We start from the raw sequence: 21,408 nt of genomic DNA, 5'->3' as shown, positions 1-21,408 counted from the left end.
GAAATAAATAAATAAAATAAAAATAAATACACGGTAGTATAACGTTTACAAGATAACTTTTTAACATTTCTTCCTCTCTTGTTGAATTAAGAAATAATAACGAGTCAAAAAACTGTTTTCTTGTTAATTGTTTGATATTTTGATAAGCACAGTATCGTTTGCACTTTATTGTATTTATTAGGTATATACCTTATAATTTGTGTACCCAAGCCAACGACAAGGGTTTCGAATTGGAGGGGCACAATCGTCAATTTTTAAAAAGTCTAGATTTTTCTCTTTTTTTCGCACTATTAGATTTGTAATTTGAACTTTATTGTAACTACTACAAAATAGTTAAAAAAAAAAAATTTTAACCAATTTATAGATGCAAAAACAATTCAAAGACTGATTGAATCAATGCTTATATAAAGTAATGCTTATAAAATTTTTTTAAATAAAAACTAAAACTAAAACATAGAAGTATAACTTTCTATTAAACTATTTTATGCCACTCAGCTATTTGACGTTGCGGAGACTGAAGCATTTCATTAAAATGCTGTATTTCATGAGGAGTTACTTGTCTTAATAAACTATGGTTCGCCAAAATAACGCTTCCTACTTTTTCGTGTTTAATTTTCGATTCCTGACGAACGACGTCAAATACTATAACAAGGTTACGCATTACGTTATCGTCAACAGGAAATATAAGTTTTTCATTAAAAACAGGGCATGTGTTTTTCTTGATAACATGCGTGCGACGTTTGTCCATTATGTTGCCGTTCTGCAATAATTTGATTTTTACAAAATGGTCTGAAATAAAATAGTAAAAAACAAAATAGGAGTACAAAAAAGTAATACAAACATTACTTAATATTTTTCAAATAAAAATAGTTAAAAAATATATATTATGTATGTACTATGAATACGATTGTAGTTTTTTGTGTGTACATACTAATACTATTATTAAGCGTAGACGTAAATTTCGTCTTTATACAGGCGTAATATACGCTGTCTGATTCTGTGGACTCGTCACCATTTCATCACCAGAAAATTATTAAGGGAGCTTGTCCCACCCCTGCAAAATATTTTTGCTAAAATATTTTCTTAATCAACTTATTAAAACTTTTACTTTATTTTTTAACTATTTTAAATAAAATAAAATTACTTCAATAATAATAACAAAATAAAACTTCAATGCGTTATGAACAATTATCAAAATTCCTTTTAACTGATTATTTTCAAGTTAGATTAATCAGCATTTTAGATTGTTAGATTAATCAGTATTTTAAATTATTCAATTAACAATCAATTTTGGATTAGTTTTTTAAATATTTTTTTAGCCATTTAAAATTATGAGAAGCAATTTGCAAGTAAATTGCTGATTTCATTTTCCTTTTATTTTCTTCCCAAATGAACTTAAAAAACATAAGTTGTTAACATTGTCCTTATTTAAACAAGTTTTTAAGTCAGTAACATTAAAATCAGCACCATTAAAATTTCTACTTCGATAGAAGATGGGGAAAGACTTATGGTATTGTAATTCTTTTGTAAAGAGCTTTTTTTTTTGTTAATACAGTTTAAAATTTCTTAAGGTGATGACTTACAAGTTAGTCCTTTACTTGTTCATAAGTCGTAATTTTCTAAACCGCTTGACTATATTATGAACCTTTGATATAAAAATACCACAGTCCTCATTAAACTGTAGATTGAAGAAATCATCATCAAGCTGATAATTCTTCAATCCAGCATTTTTGATTGCCATCATCAAGATCAAACTTCTAACATTCAGCATATTTTTACATTTTCTTCATCAATGAATAGTTCTTCTCGAGTTGTTTTTAACACATATTACAAGATGAATTCTATGGCAATTACAAAGTTGGTGGCTAATACCCATTTTATGCCCCATTTTTTTCTGTTGCACCATAAGTAACACAACCAAAAGTATTGTTATTATTCAAATTCAAACCAAATTCATTTCAATTACCAATAAAATATTAACTGCTCTTTATGAATTCATTGAATTGTTTATTCTAATCATTCGACCATAGTGACATTTTTTTATAATGTATAATAATAATTTACTTTTTAGTTCAAAAGAATTATTTATTTTTCTGTAATTCATGAGCAACTTTTAAATTGATTGAGTTTGCGTTTTTAAAACAGTTGCTGTTATGCATGTCAATCATCACGATTTTTTATTCTTTAATTCTTTAGCTGCGGCAAGCCACGATCGTGGTTTTTCCGTTGAAGTGCGACGAGCCACAATCTTAAAAGTGGGTTTTAAAGTTGATCTTTAAAATTATGACCTTTATTGCAAAAATATCAGATTTGGTAAAACATAAATAGTACCACTGCGTAGTGCAAATTTTTTTCTTACTTTTTTTCTTATTTGTATATGCTTTTCTGTGAAAATAAGTGATAACGAAGACACCTCAATGTATGAAGAAAACTCTATTACCAAAGAAAATATTAGTAGTCGTGATGAAAGATTTTTTTGTTGAAGGCATAATTTGAAATTGAAAAAATGCAGCTACAGCACACAACTATTAATAATCCGTTACATGGTCATAATCTAGAAAAAATTGGGGATGGGTAAAAATTGAAAGAAAAAACTGTGTGGCTAGCCACAATACCCGAGTTCGCGCATCCTGGCTGGGTCAATCTTGTGATGTAGGCTTGAGTCCTGCTTGCTTCTCTAAATATCATTTATAATTAATACAACGAGGGCTTAAATTTTTTGTTTATAAATTTTGTAGATGTTATAAAATGAAAAATGGTATACAAATCTCAAAATTGTTTTTTTTTCCGTGTTCGGTCTTTTTAGTTGAATTTTTCTAAGCATCTTTTAACTTTATCAAGCAGCCAAAGGGTTAAGCTTTCCAGTCGTTTTTAACTATTGACCAAAGTTGTAAAATGGGTATGATCTACAGCTGTTAAACGAACTAAAGCGTTTTCAGCTTTGTTATTTGTTTTTTTATAGTAAGCAGCAATACTCGGCTGTATTTTTTTTGGCTTCTTTGAAACAATTTTGGCCGGAAAATTGTTAAGTTTGTGCTTTAAATAATAATAAAAAAAAAACTGAAAGGAATTTAAGTTTAATTAAACGTTTGCACTTGAATATTAAAATATTCAATATAATTATATAATACAAATATAATATAAAAATGCTTTCAAACCTCAGATCAACTTTTTCCAAACGACTTTTCGAATGGCGGTGTAACACCGCCCATTTATTTAACAACATCTATTTTTACATTTTACATTTCTCGCCGGTACCAGATAAAAGTAAAAATAATTAAAAAAATAAATAAAATAACGGAAAATAATCGATTAATCATTTGTTAATTAATCAATCGACAATTAATTAAATCGAATAGTCGATTAATCGATTTATCATTAGTCCGGTTACCACCTCTATTTTTAAATCTTTTGAACAAAGACTTCTATTTGTTCTATATTTTTGTAGCTTTATTTGTTTGCGCTATTTATTTCATCTTAATATGATTGTTTTCATAGTCTTGTTTTGTTATATTATTTAGTTGAATTTTATCATAAAAATATTTATTTTATAAAATGTTTATAAGATTATTTCCTCACTACAAATCCCATTTTAAAATAATATTTCACAGCAATATCTTACTAAACAAGAACTGAAATAATGATTTCTTTAAACAATTAAAAAGGACACCTTAGTATATCACTGTAACGGATCCAGGGATGGGGGGTTGTTAACGGGGGTATGCATCCCCCCCCCCCCTCCACACACATAGAATTTGAAAGTTCTTAAATATCTTAGAAATGGAGGACCATTTATTTTCATTTTTTAGAAGACTCAAACTTGATACGAAATATATAAATATTTTAACCCATCCGCCCACCGCCCCCCCCCCCCCAAAAAAAAGGTTTTCTGGATCCGTTTTATTATTTACTAAATAACATAAAATATCAAAAATTATCATTAATCAAAAATAAAAATTCACCTGACAATTTTCCCTCTGTATCTGGTAATCCTGTTGCTTTCAAAATAACGATGCACACCTGATTACCGTTAGGTTGGTAGCAGAGTGAAATAAGCAAACTTCCTAAATCACCAGTCTTAAAGCAAAAAAAATAATTTTTAAAAAGTAATTTAGGGGTCGTCCATAAATACGTCACACAATTTTGACATTTTAACCCCCCCCCCCTCCTTCCTTCCTCGTAACGCACTGTAACATTTTATCCCCCCCCCCCCACCCTTAAAAAAATTTTTTAAACGAATTTAAATATGATAATGTCTGCAATTTTCCTGGCTTCTTTGAGTTAATTAAATAGTCTGCTTGTTGTTTATATTTTAACACAATAGTTCCGTGTAAAATTGTATAAATCGCTATCCAAAACATGATCCCATTTTTCGCTATCGCTATCCTAAACATGATCCCATTTTTAAATAGCTATTCTTCCGATATATACATGTAAAAATATTATTTTGTGAATATAATTTTCTCATAATTAGGAATATTAGCGTGCCGAGTGGGTTCCGCTTCAGGCTAGTAAACTATGTGGTAAAGGGTATGTGGTTCGTCTCTCAGCGTCAAATTTTTTTTTTTTTTTTAGTGCGCAAATGTTTTTTTTTTTTGTTGCTGCACACTTTTGTGCACTAACTAAATAAAGCTCTGCACTTGGACCATATAAAGTGAAACCGCAGAACGTGCACTGCACATAGACTGTTACAACCGTAGGATCAATGCGTTGCGCCTACGGCTGCACATTGACTAAGTAAGATTTAGGCGCCGTTGATTTTACAATCAACATGTAGATACATCAATTGAGGGTTGTGGTTCGGTCAGATACTCTTTAAATTAAAAGAAAGATTTATCTTTAAAGATTTTTTAGATTTAAAACTCAAAACTAAAAAAATGTTGCGTCACAAAATCGGAGACCCCCTCCCCCTCGTAACAAAATCGTCACAAAATCGTAATTTTATGGACGACCTCTTAGCGCTTATTATAAATTCAATTTCGCTTAATATAGAGATTAAATTAAAATTCGAAACGAGTAAAAGGGAAGAAAGCAAAAATCCGAATATAAAACCGATAAATTAAGTCCGAATAAGAGAAGTTCTTAAACAGATGCTTATCTTTTTAGCAATCGTGTTGCGACTGAAGTAATAAGTTTCCTGATTTGTATAATAGGCTGATGTCAGAAAAATTCTGGATCTGTGTAGCAGTATGACGTCAGGAAAACGGTAAAGAAATTTTTATATCTTCCGAAATGTAAAATATAAATAGAGCGTTATGAAAAATGACATGGTAAAATATACGGTCACTAAACACATTTTAATTTAAGTTCATGTAATTAAATAAAATTTAAGGTTAGATACCAACAGTACCAAAATGAATACATTTATCTTTTAAGTCTAATAAATGCTATAACTATAAGTAAAGAAGTTATATTGGAGTTGATTATTAAGTTGGTTTATTATTATACTATAGGTAAAGTAAACAAAAAAACACAAAAAACTTTACAACTCTTATTCAAATTATTGAATTATATTTTAAACCGTTTTTTATATATTTTTACTTAAAGAGAGGATGTAATACTGTCTCTTTAATGAATTGATATGACATTGTGCGTGTCAGTTGTTACGTATATACTTATTATTTATCTTTTCGTTAAAGATATTAATAAAAATGATTATAAATTATAATGTTACAAAATAATGTTACGAAAAGAATGTTACAAAAAGCTCGTTAAAAATTGTAATTGAAAGCCAAATTTGTAAATTATCAACACGTGATGTCAGATAAATTTTTTTATCAGGTATCACGTGTTAATAAATTCCAATTATATGTTATAATTTTTAACGTATAACAAGAATTTATTAAAATTTATAACAATGAGATACTTCTGTAATATAATTCACATAAATTAACGATTATTGCACATTTAATAAAAATAAGATTAAATAAGAATAAAAATTTATCAGGAATCACGTGATAATTTACAAATTGGGCTTTCGATTGCAATTTTTTCACGAGTATTTTTGTGACATTCTTTTTATAACATAACTAGTATCACCTAGTCTAGTGGAGATAAGTTGCGTAGGTTTGAAATATAATACAAATAAAACTTTGCAATTAAACATAAAGAAACAACTTTGCTAAGTAAACATTATAAACTCTAATATATACATACATACATACATACATACATACATACATACATACATACATACATACATACATACATACATACATACATACATACATATATATATAACTTTTAATTATTAAATAGAGCTTATAGCTTATCTTTCTAACATATGTAAATCCAACACAGGGTTTAAAAAATCAGTTAGATTTATTAAAAATTGCTTAACTAACCCCGCTTTTTTTCAACTTCAACTAATGAACACAGTGCAAACTCAATAACGCAACAGAGAGTTAACAATGTTCACTTATTTGGACGAATTTTGAAAAAGAATGATTTCTATTGACAAAATAAATCTTGATTAACAAACTGTTGGCATCAAGTTAACTTAAAACCATAAAAAAATATCTTTTTTAAATGTACTTTTTTGTAGAGTTTTACACGATGGCGTTCAAAAGAAGATGTTAATTGATATTAACACCAGCTAAAAAGTAAAAGGCAAATTTTTAAAGCTTCTCTAAATCGTTCAGATAAAAAACCATTATTAAACGGTTTTTTTATCTGAGCGAGCAAGATTTAAAATGGAATTAAAGTGTTCTCACACTCGACACGCCTCCATAGATTCTCAATACTTTGAATTTTGTTTTTGAAGGGATTAACAAAATGGTGTTTATGAAAAAGCATAAATTAGCATATTTTAGAGGTATTCTATTCTAGCATAAGAAACAAAATGACTTTTTCGCAAAATTTCAAAATTGTTTTGAAGGGTTTGTTGAACTAAAAAATTAAAAACTTCTGTTTTGAGTAGTCCAGTTTCATAGAAATAACAAATTTAGTTTTGCTGTGTCAATCTTCTTTAGCTAAAAAGATCCTTCTCAAATACTGTTTTTATATCATTGCCACTGTTTTTCGTTGAACAGTAAAATGTCTAATTGATCACCCTGGTTATAATTAAAAATATTTAGTTGCTTTATTATCTGTTTCTATATCATCACGAATTGCATTTATCTAAAACAATAAAAGTTATTGTTACATTTCGGTTCTTTATAACAATTTTCCATAACTTATTTGCCAACAATGTAAGTTAAGCTCATTAAATTAAAGCAGGGGCGCACAGAGAGTTCGTAATGTTGATAGAGAGTTTTTGAGTCCCAAAAAAAAAAACTTCTAGTATTTAAAAATTGTTTTTAAAATTCTTTATTTGATTCATTGCGCAAATCAAACATTTAAAACACAACAAAGAAAATCAAAATTCTGGTATTTTTTTGACTTTATTTGATATTTGGTATTTTTTTGACTTAATGAACTTTTTTGAGCTCGTTTTACTGGTACATATTTCCGCTATACAAATAATTTTCAATTTGTTTTTGAAAATAACAAGTATTTTTGCTATATTTGATTTCTGTTATTAAGTAAAAAGGCTTTCCTTCACAGTTTTATTTGTTTTTTTTAAATAAAGTCTTTTTTATTACTTATATTAATATATATCATTCTACTATATATATTACTAATATTACGGCAAAGTCGATTTGGATCCCAAACCCTATGTGTATCCTTAGTAAAAAAAAAAAGTAAAAAGCAATGACGAACATCTTTACTTACATTAAGATGCTGAATTTGTGTATTTAAAACCGAGTTTTACACCTTAATAAATAGTTATAGGCGGTATGGCGTTAAAATATGTTAACACAATTTAAATTAAAAGTTAAAACGTTTGACCACGTTTGATTTTAAACAAAATGTCAACATATAATTCAGTTAACAGAGTGTTTAACGACATATTATAAAGCTTATACAAAAATAATGGTGTTGAAGCGCACAGCGGGTTAGGACTCAACAAAATTACATTAACAAAGATCATGTTTTAACTATTCTAGAAGTTAACTGTTCCGAAGTTATCATTCTAAAAATGCTGTTTAAACATTTGTACTATGATATATCGAATTCATTATAATAACATGGACGGACATTCTAATCATTTTCTGTTCGAGTTTATTCTTGTGTACTTTTTGACATAACTGACCAAATATTTGTTTCTGACCAAAATATATGCACATTATACAGTCTTTAAATTCAATTTTTAGCTAGCCTATCAAACGCTATTTCATGTAGGAGAGCATACTCATTTACCTGAGTCATAAAATAATTAATTTATGAAACTAGCTTATTTTATATACCATTAGCCATTATACTATGATTAAAGCTATTTTTCTCTGCTTAACTAATCACTTCAAAATGTTAACAGAAACAAACAGAAATAAATTAGTGTTCTATATAGCTAAGTTCCGTTAGAGAACATTGAAAACTTTGATGCAGCACATAGTTTTCTTTTGCATGCGCGACGCATTTTTTCTACTTATCCAGTAAAGAAAATTATTTTCATGTATAAGCTGGTTAAACTAAACCTTTTATTCACTAAACTACCCTTGAAATCAATACGCCGACATGTTTACGTAAAGATGCAATTTAATCTACACTAACGTGGACGTAAAAGAAGATTTACTCGAATGTAATGTGTAACGTGGGCATAAAAGAAGATTTACTTGAAGACTTGATTTTCTTTACATTAAACACGATTTGATGAAACACCGAAATGTTTTATTTTCAAATAATTTGTAACTTGCAAGTACAAAACTTTTTTTTCTAAAACACAAATACGCTTATTAAACTTAATTTAGAAAAATTTAAGAAAGAAATGAATCGAGGGTTCAAGTATCTAAATTGAATAAATTTAAGAATCTTTAACAAAAAAAATGAATAGAGGACTCACATAATGTTTTATTCGTTAAATTTTTTGGTGCACGCATTATTCTATTATAAACTTAATCAGATAACCGCTAAAATATTTTTATCATAACCGGAAATATTAGAGATATTTATCAATATTATTAAGCTTCTATGAATTTTAAAATAACTGTTAGAATAATTAACAAATACAGTTCTTTTTTCTTAATTAACAAATACTCTTTGTGGCTTTTTAAATAGTTTTAGTATGTTAAAGTAGTTTAACATGCTAAAACAAAATTTATAATATAACATGTATAAGAAGGTTATAACCTTCTCAAACACAGTTTATATTCTGTCTTAAAATGTTATGTTTGTGAAATTAATTTTTTTTTTAATCACTAATATAAATTTTGTTGCAAATTTACAATACAATGTCTATATTAATGTTTAGTAAAATTATGGTGAAACACTATTTAATTTTATTACTACGAGCTTTTAAGATTTGTTTTACTTTTTTTTTCTTTTTAATTTAAATTTCTTTATTTTTAATAAACCTAAACATGCATATTCTTTAATAAAATAATTTAGAGACTTACAGCTTGTGTTTTTTTTATACTCAAATATTTTGAAATCATTTTTCCATCAAGTGGTTCCTCATCCAATAAAATGACGCATTCTGCAACAAATTCACTGCGAGAAAATCGATCATAGTCCAAAATTACAAACTTTAAAGCCATTTGTTGTATTATTTCTTGGGTATAGCCTGCAAAGATGCATTCCGTGTCATGTGGAAAACTTAATACTTCTACGAGTGAGTTTTGTTTATTTATATTTTGCGAAGGGTAAGCGTGATCAGTTTGCGGGTATAAATATATTTTGACAAATGGTACTGATATACCGCTCTCTCTTGATAAGGGTAAATCATCAAATTCGTGCAGCTAAAAAAGCATAACAAAACATTAATATTCTGATGGTAAGTTCATTTTTATTATCATTAACGAAGTCAGTACCTTTACTTCCAGTTCATATTCACCTTTTCGATTATAATACAATGAAAACTTTACTTTGCCATATGCCCCATTCCATGGATTTTTATGTAATACCTCTGGCGACACTCCCATCATTGACAATGAGCTCATCCACATTTTTTCTTCGTCTTCATTAAATAAAGCTTCATCCTTAACAGTTGGGACGGACACAGAACGAGTAAATGACATTTCTCTTTTGCGACGGCCGATAGTTAATAAACCTTTTTGATAAAGCGAATTTGTATCAGCAGTTTTGTTAAAAGATGTATCGTTTGATTTAACCGATATTGGAAACTTAAAAGGTACCGAAGCAGCAAATACTTGCTGAGGTATAGACACTTTACGTGAGTGATCAGCTAAATATTTATTGCTTCCTTTCTCTGTTAAGTGGTAAGGCACTTCAGTTTTTACACGGTCCAAATTTTTATGAGGTAATGAAAATTTCCGGGTTGAAAGTGCACCATTTTTTTTTTTACGTCTAATGAGCACATACATAACCATTATAACAACAATTAGAACAATAATTATACAACCTAATAGAGCTGTAATAATGACAGAAGTCAAGAAGGTTTCGTCTTGCTGAATTTCTTTGACTAAATGTCCATCGTTGATTAACATACTCAAATAAGTATGCAGTTTCTCTTAATTATATTCATATTAAACCTGCAATAAGAAAAACGAAAATGTTTCAAACGGGATCTAGCATATTTAAAGGAAGAACGTTGCTACCGAAATTACTCCAATATTACATTAAATAGATCAACAGAAAACTTAAAAACGAGAACGTGTCAAAATTTAGAGTAAAAATAAGATTTTAAAATTTTCTTATGTTTTATTGGTACAAATTTGTATTAATACCAAAAAAAGATAGAAGCAACTAAAAAAAAAAGCATCGAAATACGAAAAAATCCTTAAAAAAAATAATTAAAAAAACAAGATGTACATAATAATGCTGAGCAAACTCTAGCATAAGCGACTCTTGACAAATAAACATAACAAATTATTAATATTTCGTATTCAGCAAACAATAACAAACAGACTGTTGATATTGCGACACAAATTTAAAACTTTAAATACATGATAAACAATAACTTTTTTTTAATAATAATTCTTTTAAGGTTTTCCATTATTCCATAATAAAAGTATATGTACATGAATGAAAGTTATTCATACGTCGTCGGAACAATACTTCTACTGTACTACTTAGTTTATAATTCAAATCTTTTCCGTCAACTCTGGAACAACCTATAAATAAAAATCACACATCACAAGATAAAATAAGTATTGATAAAAATTTTGCGCATTTATAGTGGTAATAAAAAAAAAGAAAAGGAAAATATTACTTTTCTCAATTACAGAAACTTGTAATAAGCGATAAGTTGTACTTTTTAAATTATAACCTTTTTTTAATTTTAACGACTAAAGCTCGCAAAAAAAATAAATTAATAAAATAATTAACCTTAAACAAGTCCGCAACCAATCCGTAATCAGATACTAGAGATATAGAAATGTAAAATATACGATCAATAATCATATTACATTATATATCAATAAAGTTCTAGCTTAAATTAGGTTGATAACTTTTTATTCATACCTTGAAATATCGGCGCCTCGGGATCTTTGTTTATAGCAACAATACACTACGTATTAAAAAAAAATTAAGATATATATTCGGGTATAATAAATGACTTAATAAAAAAATAAACTTATAAAACTAATAATGATTTAAAATCATAAGTTGTAATATCTCTGCATAAAACACCGTATGACATCAAATTTGCGTAATTCACAGTTTGTAATTCATGTTTATAAGTTACATAAGGAATTTGAAATAAATTACTTTAGGAATTCGTTTAATGAACAATCGGAGAGCTTAAGAAAGAGTAATAATTATTTAAATAATTGATTCATTTTAAAGAGCTTAATATAATATATTCGAAAAACTACTTAAGATATTTTGCAGACTTTTTTTTTTACCTTGCTATCTTTCATACCAGCTAAATGCTGTATAGCTCCAGATATAGCAACAGCTATATATAGATCTGGTGCTACCATTTTTCCTGTTTGGCCGACTTGCATGTCGTTTGGTACGTAACCAGCATCAACAGCTGCACGAGAAGCACCAACTAAATATGTTTTAGAGTGTTAGAGGGTTAATTAAATCAACCACAATTAACTTTACAAGGTTTAAACAAGAATTTAATAAAAATACCGGCTGCATTGAGTTTGTCTGCCAACTTGTACAACAAATTAAAATTTTCCCCACTTTTCATGCCTCGACCTATCAAAAAGTTCAATTAAAAAAAAAAATTGTAAAAAAATCGAAAACAATTAAAATAAAAATGAAATTTATATAGTAATAAATATTGAAATTTCTTGAAGGTTTCAAAAAAACTTTTTGAAAAAATTTGAGTTATTAGCTGACCTTCCTGCTGTAATCATACATTCCTAAAAAAAACCGGAAGATCAGCGTTCACTCAGAGGGTTAATGCAAAAGGAAAAGAATTCGCTAAGAATACATTTACCTCCGGAAACAACAATCTTAGCACTTGTAAGTTCAGGCCTTTCACTAACACTCAACTCTGCGCTCTCCCAAATAACATCATCAGATGGTGTTGCTGTTGCAGCCACTAAAGCAAAAAAAGTTTTAATAATTTTAAAAAACTTACGATTGACGCAAATAACGGTTGAAATAAATTTGTAAAAATTTCATTTTGCAATACTAATTTTTATTAACGACATATTCCTCGTTTTGATTTTTCCTGATTTAATTTAAAAAAGAATTCAATATTTGCATACTTATTTCTTTTGTAATTTTACCAAATTTAAATTACCTTCATCAACAAAATGTAAAAAAATAATTACAGAATAATCAACAACAAAAAAGTATCATTAAAAAAAGTAATGATCAAAATGACGAATTTAATAGACTAACATCAGTTGAAAAACATTTTACTAGTTTATAAACACTACACGCATCTCAAGCTTTACATTAAATAAAATTTTTAAATATATTTTTCAACATCATCATATAAAGCCATATAAAAATCATTGTAAAAACCTATTTTAATTTTGTAAGAAAGAAATAACTTTTATAATCTTACAGACATAGTTGTATTAAATAATTCAGTCTGGTTTCCTATTCTCTTTAAATAAAGTTTAAAAAGCAGTACTTATTCTTTTATTATATAGAAGATAAAAAATCATCTAAAGTTTATGTAAAACTATAGGTTTGAGCCTATAGTTTTAAATAAACAAAACAAAAAAATTCTTACTAATGGAAAACAAAAATTAATTTTTTATCAAATAAAAAAAATCAATGATTAGAAAAGTTTGAAAACTTTTTAACTATATTATTGTTGACATACATTCTTCTATATTAGCTGCAGAAAGACCTTCTTTTGCCATTTCAAAAGATGTAGCCCGTACTGAAACTACCTTAACTGAATCTGAAGATTTAACTGTTGTCACTGCGTTGCCTGTAATAATATAAATAATACAATTAATTTAACATTTATTAACTTAAATCAAAACAAAATAATAATCTGAAAAGTTTTATTTTATTTTAAAATTAAAAAAAAAAAGAAATTAAAAAAAAAAGAAAAAGGAATTTAACTCTTCATACCTGCATATATTGTTCTAACAAATGTGTTCTCATTCTTAACTTCTAATATATCAGAAATGGGGGCAACATCTAATTTACCAGCAATACGAGGTAGTAAATTCTGAAGCAATTTACATCAAGAAAAGTTTAAACAAACAAAAAAAGAAATTAATTTCAATAAAAAATAATAAAATCTTTAAAAAAGGTTGTTTTTTTTTAACACCTTTTTTTTGTACACTTGAAGACCTTTTTGAGAAAGTTTGAAAAAAGGTTTAAAAATCTTAAATTTCTCTTAAAAATTAAAAAAATTTTAAATTAAAAAAAAATTCTTTAAAAAACTTAAAATAATTTGAAATGCCTTTGCAAAAGATGAAGATGTTGCAAGAATATGTGTGTATTTCATCTTGAGCTGCAAATCAACAATCAGTGGGGTTAAACATTCTAAATTAAAAAAATAAAAAATAAGTGAATGAAGAATAAAAATATACTGCAATATAATATATTGAACAATTGAAGAATCAGTATATACTGCAACATATACATACACATATTAAATATCATAATATGACATGTATATATGGATGTTAAACGCTAAACCAGCCTATACAACAAAGTAGAAAATTTGTTTATATTAAAAAATATGATTTAGGTAGCGTTTCTTTGCAAACACCTATATACTATATACTATACTTGAAATTGATTTTAAATTAAGTGCACTGAACTGCAACTACTTTTTTTTTTTTTGGTTTAGTGGCTTTTGTATATATTATTACTACATAAATGAAAAATTGTAATGAATTGAAAAGAATTAAAGAAAACATTAAAACATGAAAAGGCTGTTGTGTACAATTCACACTTGCTGGTGTTTTTACCAGCATTAAACTATATTATAATGTGCTATAAATATTGTTAAATCAATTTATTGTTAATAAGATTAGATAAATCCTAATAACCAATGATATTTATGATAACTTTAATGTTATAATAAACTTTAATTTAATTGCATATTTTTTTCTAATTAAACTAAAATAAAACCACAAATTATTTTTTACATTTAAGACTTCAATTTTGCTTAAAAATCACGTTATCAACAAACTTTCATTAATTGGCTTCAACAATAGTTAAATTAGAGAATAATGAAAATATTTGACAGCAATAATATAGAGCAAGTAATCTCATAAAAATTTAAACTCATCTATTAATTTCAAGATTTTCAAAAAATACATTTTAGAAATAGAACCAATTCATCTTAAATAAAAAGAACTTTCTCCTAATAATTTTCTCATTGTATTTAATTAAATAATAAACCTAAGTAATTTATGTTTGTTTATTTTTATTTAGTTATTTATTGATTATTTGCTGTTTAACTATTTGCATTTTTTAAACAATTATAGTACTATAATTGAACATGTTAAATAAGTTTTTATAATTTATTATTTTTATTTATTTTAAATCTTTTATTTGTTATTTATTGCATATTATTTAATTAAATTAAGTGCACTGAACTGCAACTACTTTTTTTTTTTTTGGTTTACTGGCTTTTGTTAAAGACTTTTAAACTGTGTGTCTAACTATGTGGTGCTAAGTCATCCATGTTATATACTTACTTATACATATCACAAATAAATAAAGTTTATATCACAATAGTTAAAAAAATAAAAAATAAAAACTTAATTACCTGGTAAAAATCCCTTATAAATATTATTTTCTGAAAATAATACTTTTTTTACTCCGTCTATTTTACTCACTGCATCTGCTATCTAAAAAAATATATTAATGACCTTTTGTTTCCATGTTGTTCTATCTTTTTGCTGACAATAACGATAACAATAATAATGATAACAATAATAAAAACAACAATTACAACAATAATAGTGGTAATAACTTAACATTATGGTTTGTTGAACGTTGATTTTTGGAAAATTAATAATGTGGCTGATGTTAGGAAAATTACATCAAATTAAAAAATTTGAAGATTTTGAACTTTTTAGGAAAACTTTATTGATTCAAAACAAAATCATTTGCAACTATTTTCTATTTTCAAGTGAATGAAGAATAAGAATATACTGCAATATAATATACTGAACAATTGAAGAATCAGTATATACTGCAACATAGTGCACAACAAAAAAAAAAAAAAAATAGTTGGCAAGGATTTGGACTTTTTTATTATATTTTTAATTTAAATACTTTAATGAAGTTTTATATAAAAAAAAAAAATTGATCAACCCAAAAATTAATATATATTATTACTACATAAATGAAAAATTGTAATGAATTGAAAAGAATTAAAGAAAACATTAAAACATGAAAAGGCTGTTGTGTACAATTCACACTTGCTGGTGTTTTTACCAGCATTAAACTATATTATAATGTGCTATAAATATTGTTAAATCAATTTATTGTTAATAAGATTAGATAAATCCTAATAACCAATGATATTTATGATAACTTTAATGTTATAATAAACTTTAATTTAATTGCATATTTTTTTCTAATTAAACTAAAATAAAACCACAAATTATTTTTTACATTTAAGACTTCAATTTTGCTTAAAAATCACGTTATCAACAAACTTTCATTAATTGGCTTCAACAATAGTTAAATTAGAGAATAATGAAAATATTTGACAGCAATAATATAGAGCAAGTAATCTCATAAAAATTTAAACTCATCTATTAATTTCAAGATTTTCAAAAAATACATTTTAGAAATAGAACCAATTCATCTTAAATAAAAAGAACTTTCTCCTAATAATTTTCTCATTGTATTTAATTAAATAATAAACCTAAGTAATTTATGTTTGTTTATTTTTATTTAGTTATTTATTGATTATTTGCTGTTTAACTATTTGCATTTTTTAAACAATTATAGTACTATAATTGAACATGTTAAATAAGTTTTTATAATTTATTATTTTTATTTATTTTAAATCTTTTATTTGTTATTTATTGCATATTACTTAATAAACTATCAAAATTAGTTAGATTGGGGATTGTTTATCTAAACAGTTCTTTAACTTCTGCAACTTTCATAATCTATTATAAACAACCCCATCATCATTTGTACACAAAGGTTTGTTAACAGGAACAGTTGATTTGAAGCTTAAACATATTACAATATTTTGACATTTCTTAAGCAATTTTAAGACTTCAGGACATTTGTTGAGACTGCCAGAAACCAGAAGTACATGAAGTAAGCAATTTTAGGTTTCTTCCCAACCCAGCAGGTCTTCAACCCAGGAATTCTTCATCCTACTTGCAGCATCATCATTAACATTTTGCAAATGTAACTCTCCATACAGTTTGCTCTCCATACCTTTATCTTTAACAAAATATGCTATATTTTCTGCTGTGTGGTTTTTCAGCGACATACAAGTTAAAGTAAAAATTTTTCCTATTTACTTGTTATTACTGAGCACTTTACACCAAGAGTTTTTTGTATTTATCTATCCAGTCATCAAAGAGTAACAAAACAATATGGAAATATTTCAAAACATACTTTACAGTGTTTGTGACTGCTTTGAACATATCAATAAAAGCTCTGCTAAAGTTAAACCTGATGTAGTGACTGTACCAACATTTTTTCAAAATATTTATTAATTGTTCTTTCAACAAGGTTTGCAACAACAAATTGATATAAAACCAAAGTGCAATGCCAAGAGTAACATCAAGTTTTACTTATGATGCAGACCTACTTGCACTGCACCAACATATTTTTATTTTTTCTTTGGAAAAGATTTTATCAGTGATAAATTTGTGTACTAAAAACAAACAATTTTTCATGATTCCATTAGACATTAAAGATTGTACTGAATGAATTTTCTATGAATGGAAGAGTTTTTTAATTATATTATTTTAATTATTTTGATCTATATTTTTATCATCGGAAAATTGTTTGGGTAAAATATCCAGAAAAAATCCGAAATACATTTTCTCCTCTTAATTTTGCTTTAAGCTGAGTTGTTTTCAATATTTATTTTTAACTTTTCCTAATTTTTGTATGAGTAATGAGTGAAAAAGCTTAAAAAACAAATATATTACAAAAGTATATACCTAAACTTGTATGTATGGAAAATATTTTTGATATCCGGAAAAACTAAAATTTGAGAAAGATATTCGGAATTCCGGATATACCTGGAAAAAGATAATCCCTGATAACTTTACAAACTTAAGAGTTTTTGTTTGGTTCACAAAAAGGTAAGCATAATTTATCTATTGACAAGCATAATTTATCTATTGATCTTTTTATATTAAAACCAAAATAAGAAATCTTTGAAAAATGAAACTAAGAGTTTTCTTGTATAAAAATTCAACGCCACTCAAAAAATAAATTTTTTTTTGAGTGACGTTGGCCCCTTACAAAGTGGAGTTGGTCCATTAACCACGGCAACAACAAAACATCGATTAACAAATTACAAATCAAACCAAACAAAGAATGGACATAAAAATGAAATAAGAAAATGAAATGACAAAAATTATAAAAATCAAGAACAAAGTTTGGATTTAATATTACCTGATCTTATTGTGTTAAAGTACAATAACTGAGTTTACAAAAAGTATTTGAGCTGTATTTTAGCAGTATTTAAACATATCAAGAACAAAAAAATATGTTAGAAGAATATTTTCAAATACAAAACACTTTTATATCTAGATAAAGTCATTTCAAAAATTGTTGGTTTACCTGTTTGCATTTTGTTCCAGCAACAAGACAAGTAATGTCATCACCTATAGCTTTTGCAGCAGAAATTGAATGTAAAGAAGTAGGTGTCAATGATTCATTGTTGTGTTCAATAACGACCAATGTGCTTGCATAGCGTTTTATTATGCCATACAAAATAGAATTCTAAAATATAAATTATTTACTTGTAAAATCCTTTCTATTTCTTTTAAAAACATTCATATTTCCTGATAAAATTACATTTAGAAATATGTACAATTCTATTACACAAATAAAAAAAAAGTACAACAAAAACACACACAAAAAAAAACAGTAACTAGTAACATACTAATTGTCAGTCATTTTTAAAAGTGTTCAAAAAAAGAAAACAATATTGAACTATAAATTTTTTCTCAATAAATAAAAAAAAAAAAATTATATTAATATTTATAGTATTTATATTTTTATTATTTATAGTATTTGTATTTTATTTATAGTATTAGATATACCTTGCAAATATTGTTATAAAAAAATGACCTTCAAATAATGAAATAGTCTCATCTAACAATGAGGCAACCATGCTAACTATATCACTACCATGGATCTCAATATTATTTACCAAAACTTTGAAAAAACTTTAGGAAATCAGTCTACAAGACAATTTTTAAGTCTAGCACAAATCATAAATACCGACTTTACAAAATTTAAACGCCAACTGCAACCGCAACTTCTGAGTACAAAATGTATATAATGCACATGTGTGAGCCCAGGGAATTACCCAAGTCGCATTTTAAAGTTCTTGGCCAGACATAAAAATTAAAGTTTTACCATTGTGTTGAAAACGTGAAATAGTTATGAAAACATCACAAAGTTTTTTTTTTTTTTTTGTGGTTTTTAAAATTATATTGTTAAATCGGCTATTTGTTTTTATTTTAAATTTGAATTACTAACTTTATATTATATTTATATATAATAAATTACAAAAAGGCTTTTATAAACAATATATGTATATATGAATTGATAAGGCAAAGTTAAGTTATTAGATTTATTAACATTGTAAAGTAATAACAGCTCTTCGTCGCTTTTATGTTATTAATTTTAGTGAAATTCAATATAAGAAATGCAGACCTAAACATGGAGGTATGAATTTAGAAAATGGCCATTACATAAAAACGCAATTCTGGACGCCATATTTTTTATACTATTCCATATTTTGTATATAAAGAGAAGCCCCTTTAAAGCAAACTTTAAGGAAACCATTAAAAAGTGACATTACTTTTGTTTGTAATTAAATATAATTAATTATTTGTAATTAAAGCTGAAAATGCTAGCATCGAAAATCTAGCAAAACCTTCTTAAAATGATGAAAAATTAGTATTGAGAGAACTCGTATTTATTGATGTTCATATATTAAATTAAACAAGCTCAGTTGTACAAAAACATTTTAAAAAATTGAACAAACTTCTTGAAGATTATTCTAACTGGTACTAGAAATTAAGAAAAGTTATGGCAATAAATGATTACTTTAATACTGCAATTAGAAGGTAAGATTCGTTAATTTTAATACACTACTAAAAACAGTATATGAAGAAGATTAGTATGTCAGATTTTAATCTGACATACTACTCTTCTTCAAAAAATTTTAAAAGTTCCAATCCATATAAAGAAAACAGAATAGTATATGTGCTTTTATTAACGACTCTGTTAAAGATTTCTGAAAAATCTCTAGAAAAATTACAAGATTTAGTAATCTGAGAATAATGAATTGAAAAATAATTGAAAATATTTTTCTGGATCAATTGCAATGATAAAAAGAGGTTCTCACAAGGGTTTTCTTTTCATTAAAAAGATAAAAGATTACAATAGGAAATAGCTCTGCACTAGAAGAAAACTATGACATAGAGTGTGACTTGTCTTAAAAATATCAAGAAAGAATAAAAGTTACCATGCTTGATTGGTCAAAACTATGAAATCTTAGTTAGCATTAAGAAAGTCAAATGATTATCATATGTTCTGATGTAAAAAAAGAGTGAGATTAAAGTTTAAGTAAGATAATGACAGGTTCTGAACCACTTAACCATAAAAGTGAGGAAAAAATCAACACAAGTCAGATAAGAAACACAAATCAAGGAGCAAAAATAAATGTATTGGGTTTATGAGTGTTAAAGTCACTATAGCAAGTAATATTAACAATAGCAGCAGATTATTAAAGGCTTGGTTATTATTTTGATCAAAACAACATTGAAAAAGTGTTAAAAAAAGAGAAAGTCTTGATAAAAAATAAATAAAAAGCTGTGTTAGTGAAAAGATACTAAACAAAAACAAAGAAAAGAATATGTCATCAACTAAAACTAAAACTAAAAATGAGGCAGTCATTTTAAAACAATATACTAAGAAGACTACAAATATTTGTAAAAATAGATAAAAATAATTCGGTAGTAGTGATGGTTTCCTTTGTGTATTACATTAAAACACATCAGTGCATACCCGTGTATAATATAAATCAAAGTATGTAATATTGGGTGTATATTATTGCATAACATAATTATAAAATAGTATAATATAAGCATATTAAGTGTTTACTATATGGAATAATATACTATACAGTATTAACATGTAATAACAACAATAATAATAATAACAATAAAGAACAAAAATTAAATAAACCTCTGGTTTAGAATTCATCCCTAACTTTATAAATAAAAAATAAATAGTTAACTGCAATATATATATATATATATATATATATATATATATATATATATATATATATATATATATATATATATATATATATATATATATATATATATATATATATACATATACATATATATACATATACATATATATACATATATATATATATATATATATATATATATATATATGTATATATATATATTTATATATATATATGTTTATATATATATATATATACATACATATATACATACATATATATATATACATATACATATATATATATATATATATATATATATATATATATATATATATATATATTAAAATTATTATATTATTTATTATGTGTATAATTATGTACATAATGAATAATATAATAATATATAATATAATAAATATTATTATAATATTGACTTTAAATTTACAATTTAAAGCTACTTACAGGTAGTTTAAGAGTATTTCGAAGCATGGCCCAAACTTTAATTTTTTTAAAGCTAAAATAAATAGTTAACTGCAATATATATATATATATATATATATATATATATATATATATATATATATATATATATA

At 25.8% G+C, this 21,408-nt stretch overlaps 2 protein-coding genes across 2 annotated transcripts; both read right to left on the bottom strand.

Moving 5' to 3' along the window:
• Positions 1-385: 385 nt before the first annotated feature.
• LOC100206046 (synaptotagmin-7) lies at positions 386-10,550 on the bottom strand. Its single transcript, XM_065814995.1, has 4 exons — positions 9,849-10,550; positions 9,435-9,776; positions 3,963-4,077; positions 386-789 (listed from the first exon to the last, which is right to left on the bottom strand). The coding sequence occupies exons 1-4, from the start codon at positions 10,482-10,484 to the stop codon at positions 473-475; spliced, it is 1,410 nt and encodes a 469-aa protein (XP_065671067.1). The 5' UTR covers positions 10,485-10,550; the 3' UTR covers positions 386-472.
• Positions 10,551-10,902: 352 nt separating this feature from the next.
• LOC100209589 (electron transfer flavoprotein subunit alpha, mitochondrial) lies at positions 10,903-21,342 on the bottom strand. The gene is made up of 12 exons (XM_065814996.1): positions 21,278-21,342; positions 18,154-18,315; positions 15,149-15,230; positions 13,829-13,911; positions 13,492-13,591; positions 13,235-13,345; positions 12,392-12,496; positions 12,079-12,147; positions 11,844-11,992; positions 11,461-11,506; positions 11,326-11,360; positions 10,903-11,111 (listed from the first exon to the last, which is right to left on the bottom strand). Exons 1-12 carry the CDS (start codon positions 21,302-21,304, stop codon positions 11,082-11,084), a joined length of 999 nt encoding a protein of 332 aa, XP_065671068.1. The 5' UTR covers positions 21,305-21,342; the 3' UTR covers positions 10,903-11,081.
• Positions 21,343-21,408: the final 66 nt, after the last annotated feature.

This window comes from Hydra vulgaris, chromosome 13 (genome assembly GCF_038396675.1).
Source record: "Hydra vulgaris chromosome 13, alternate assembly HydraT2T_AEP".
NCBI classification, from domain to species: domain Eukaryota; kingdom Metazoa; phylum Cnidaria; class Hydrozoa; order Anthoathecata; family Hydridae; genus Hydra; species Hydra vulgaris.
This window is presented reverse-complemented; position numbering and strand designations above follow the sequence as displayed.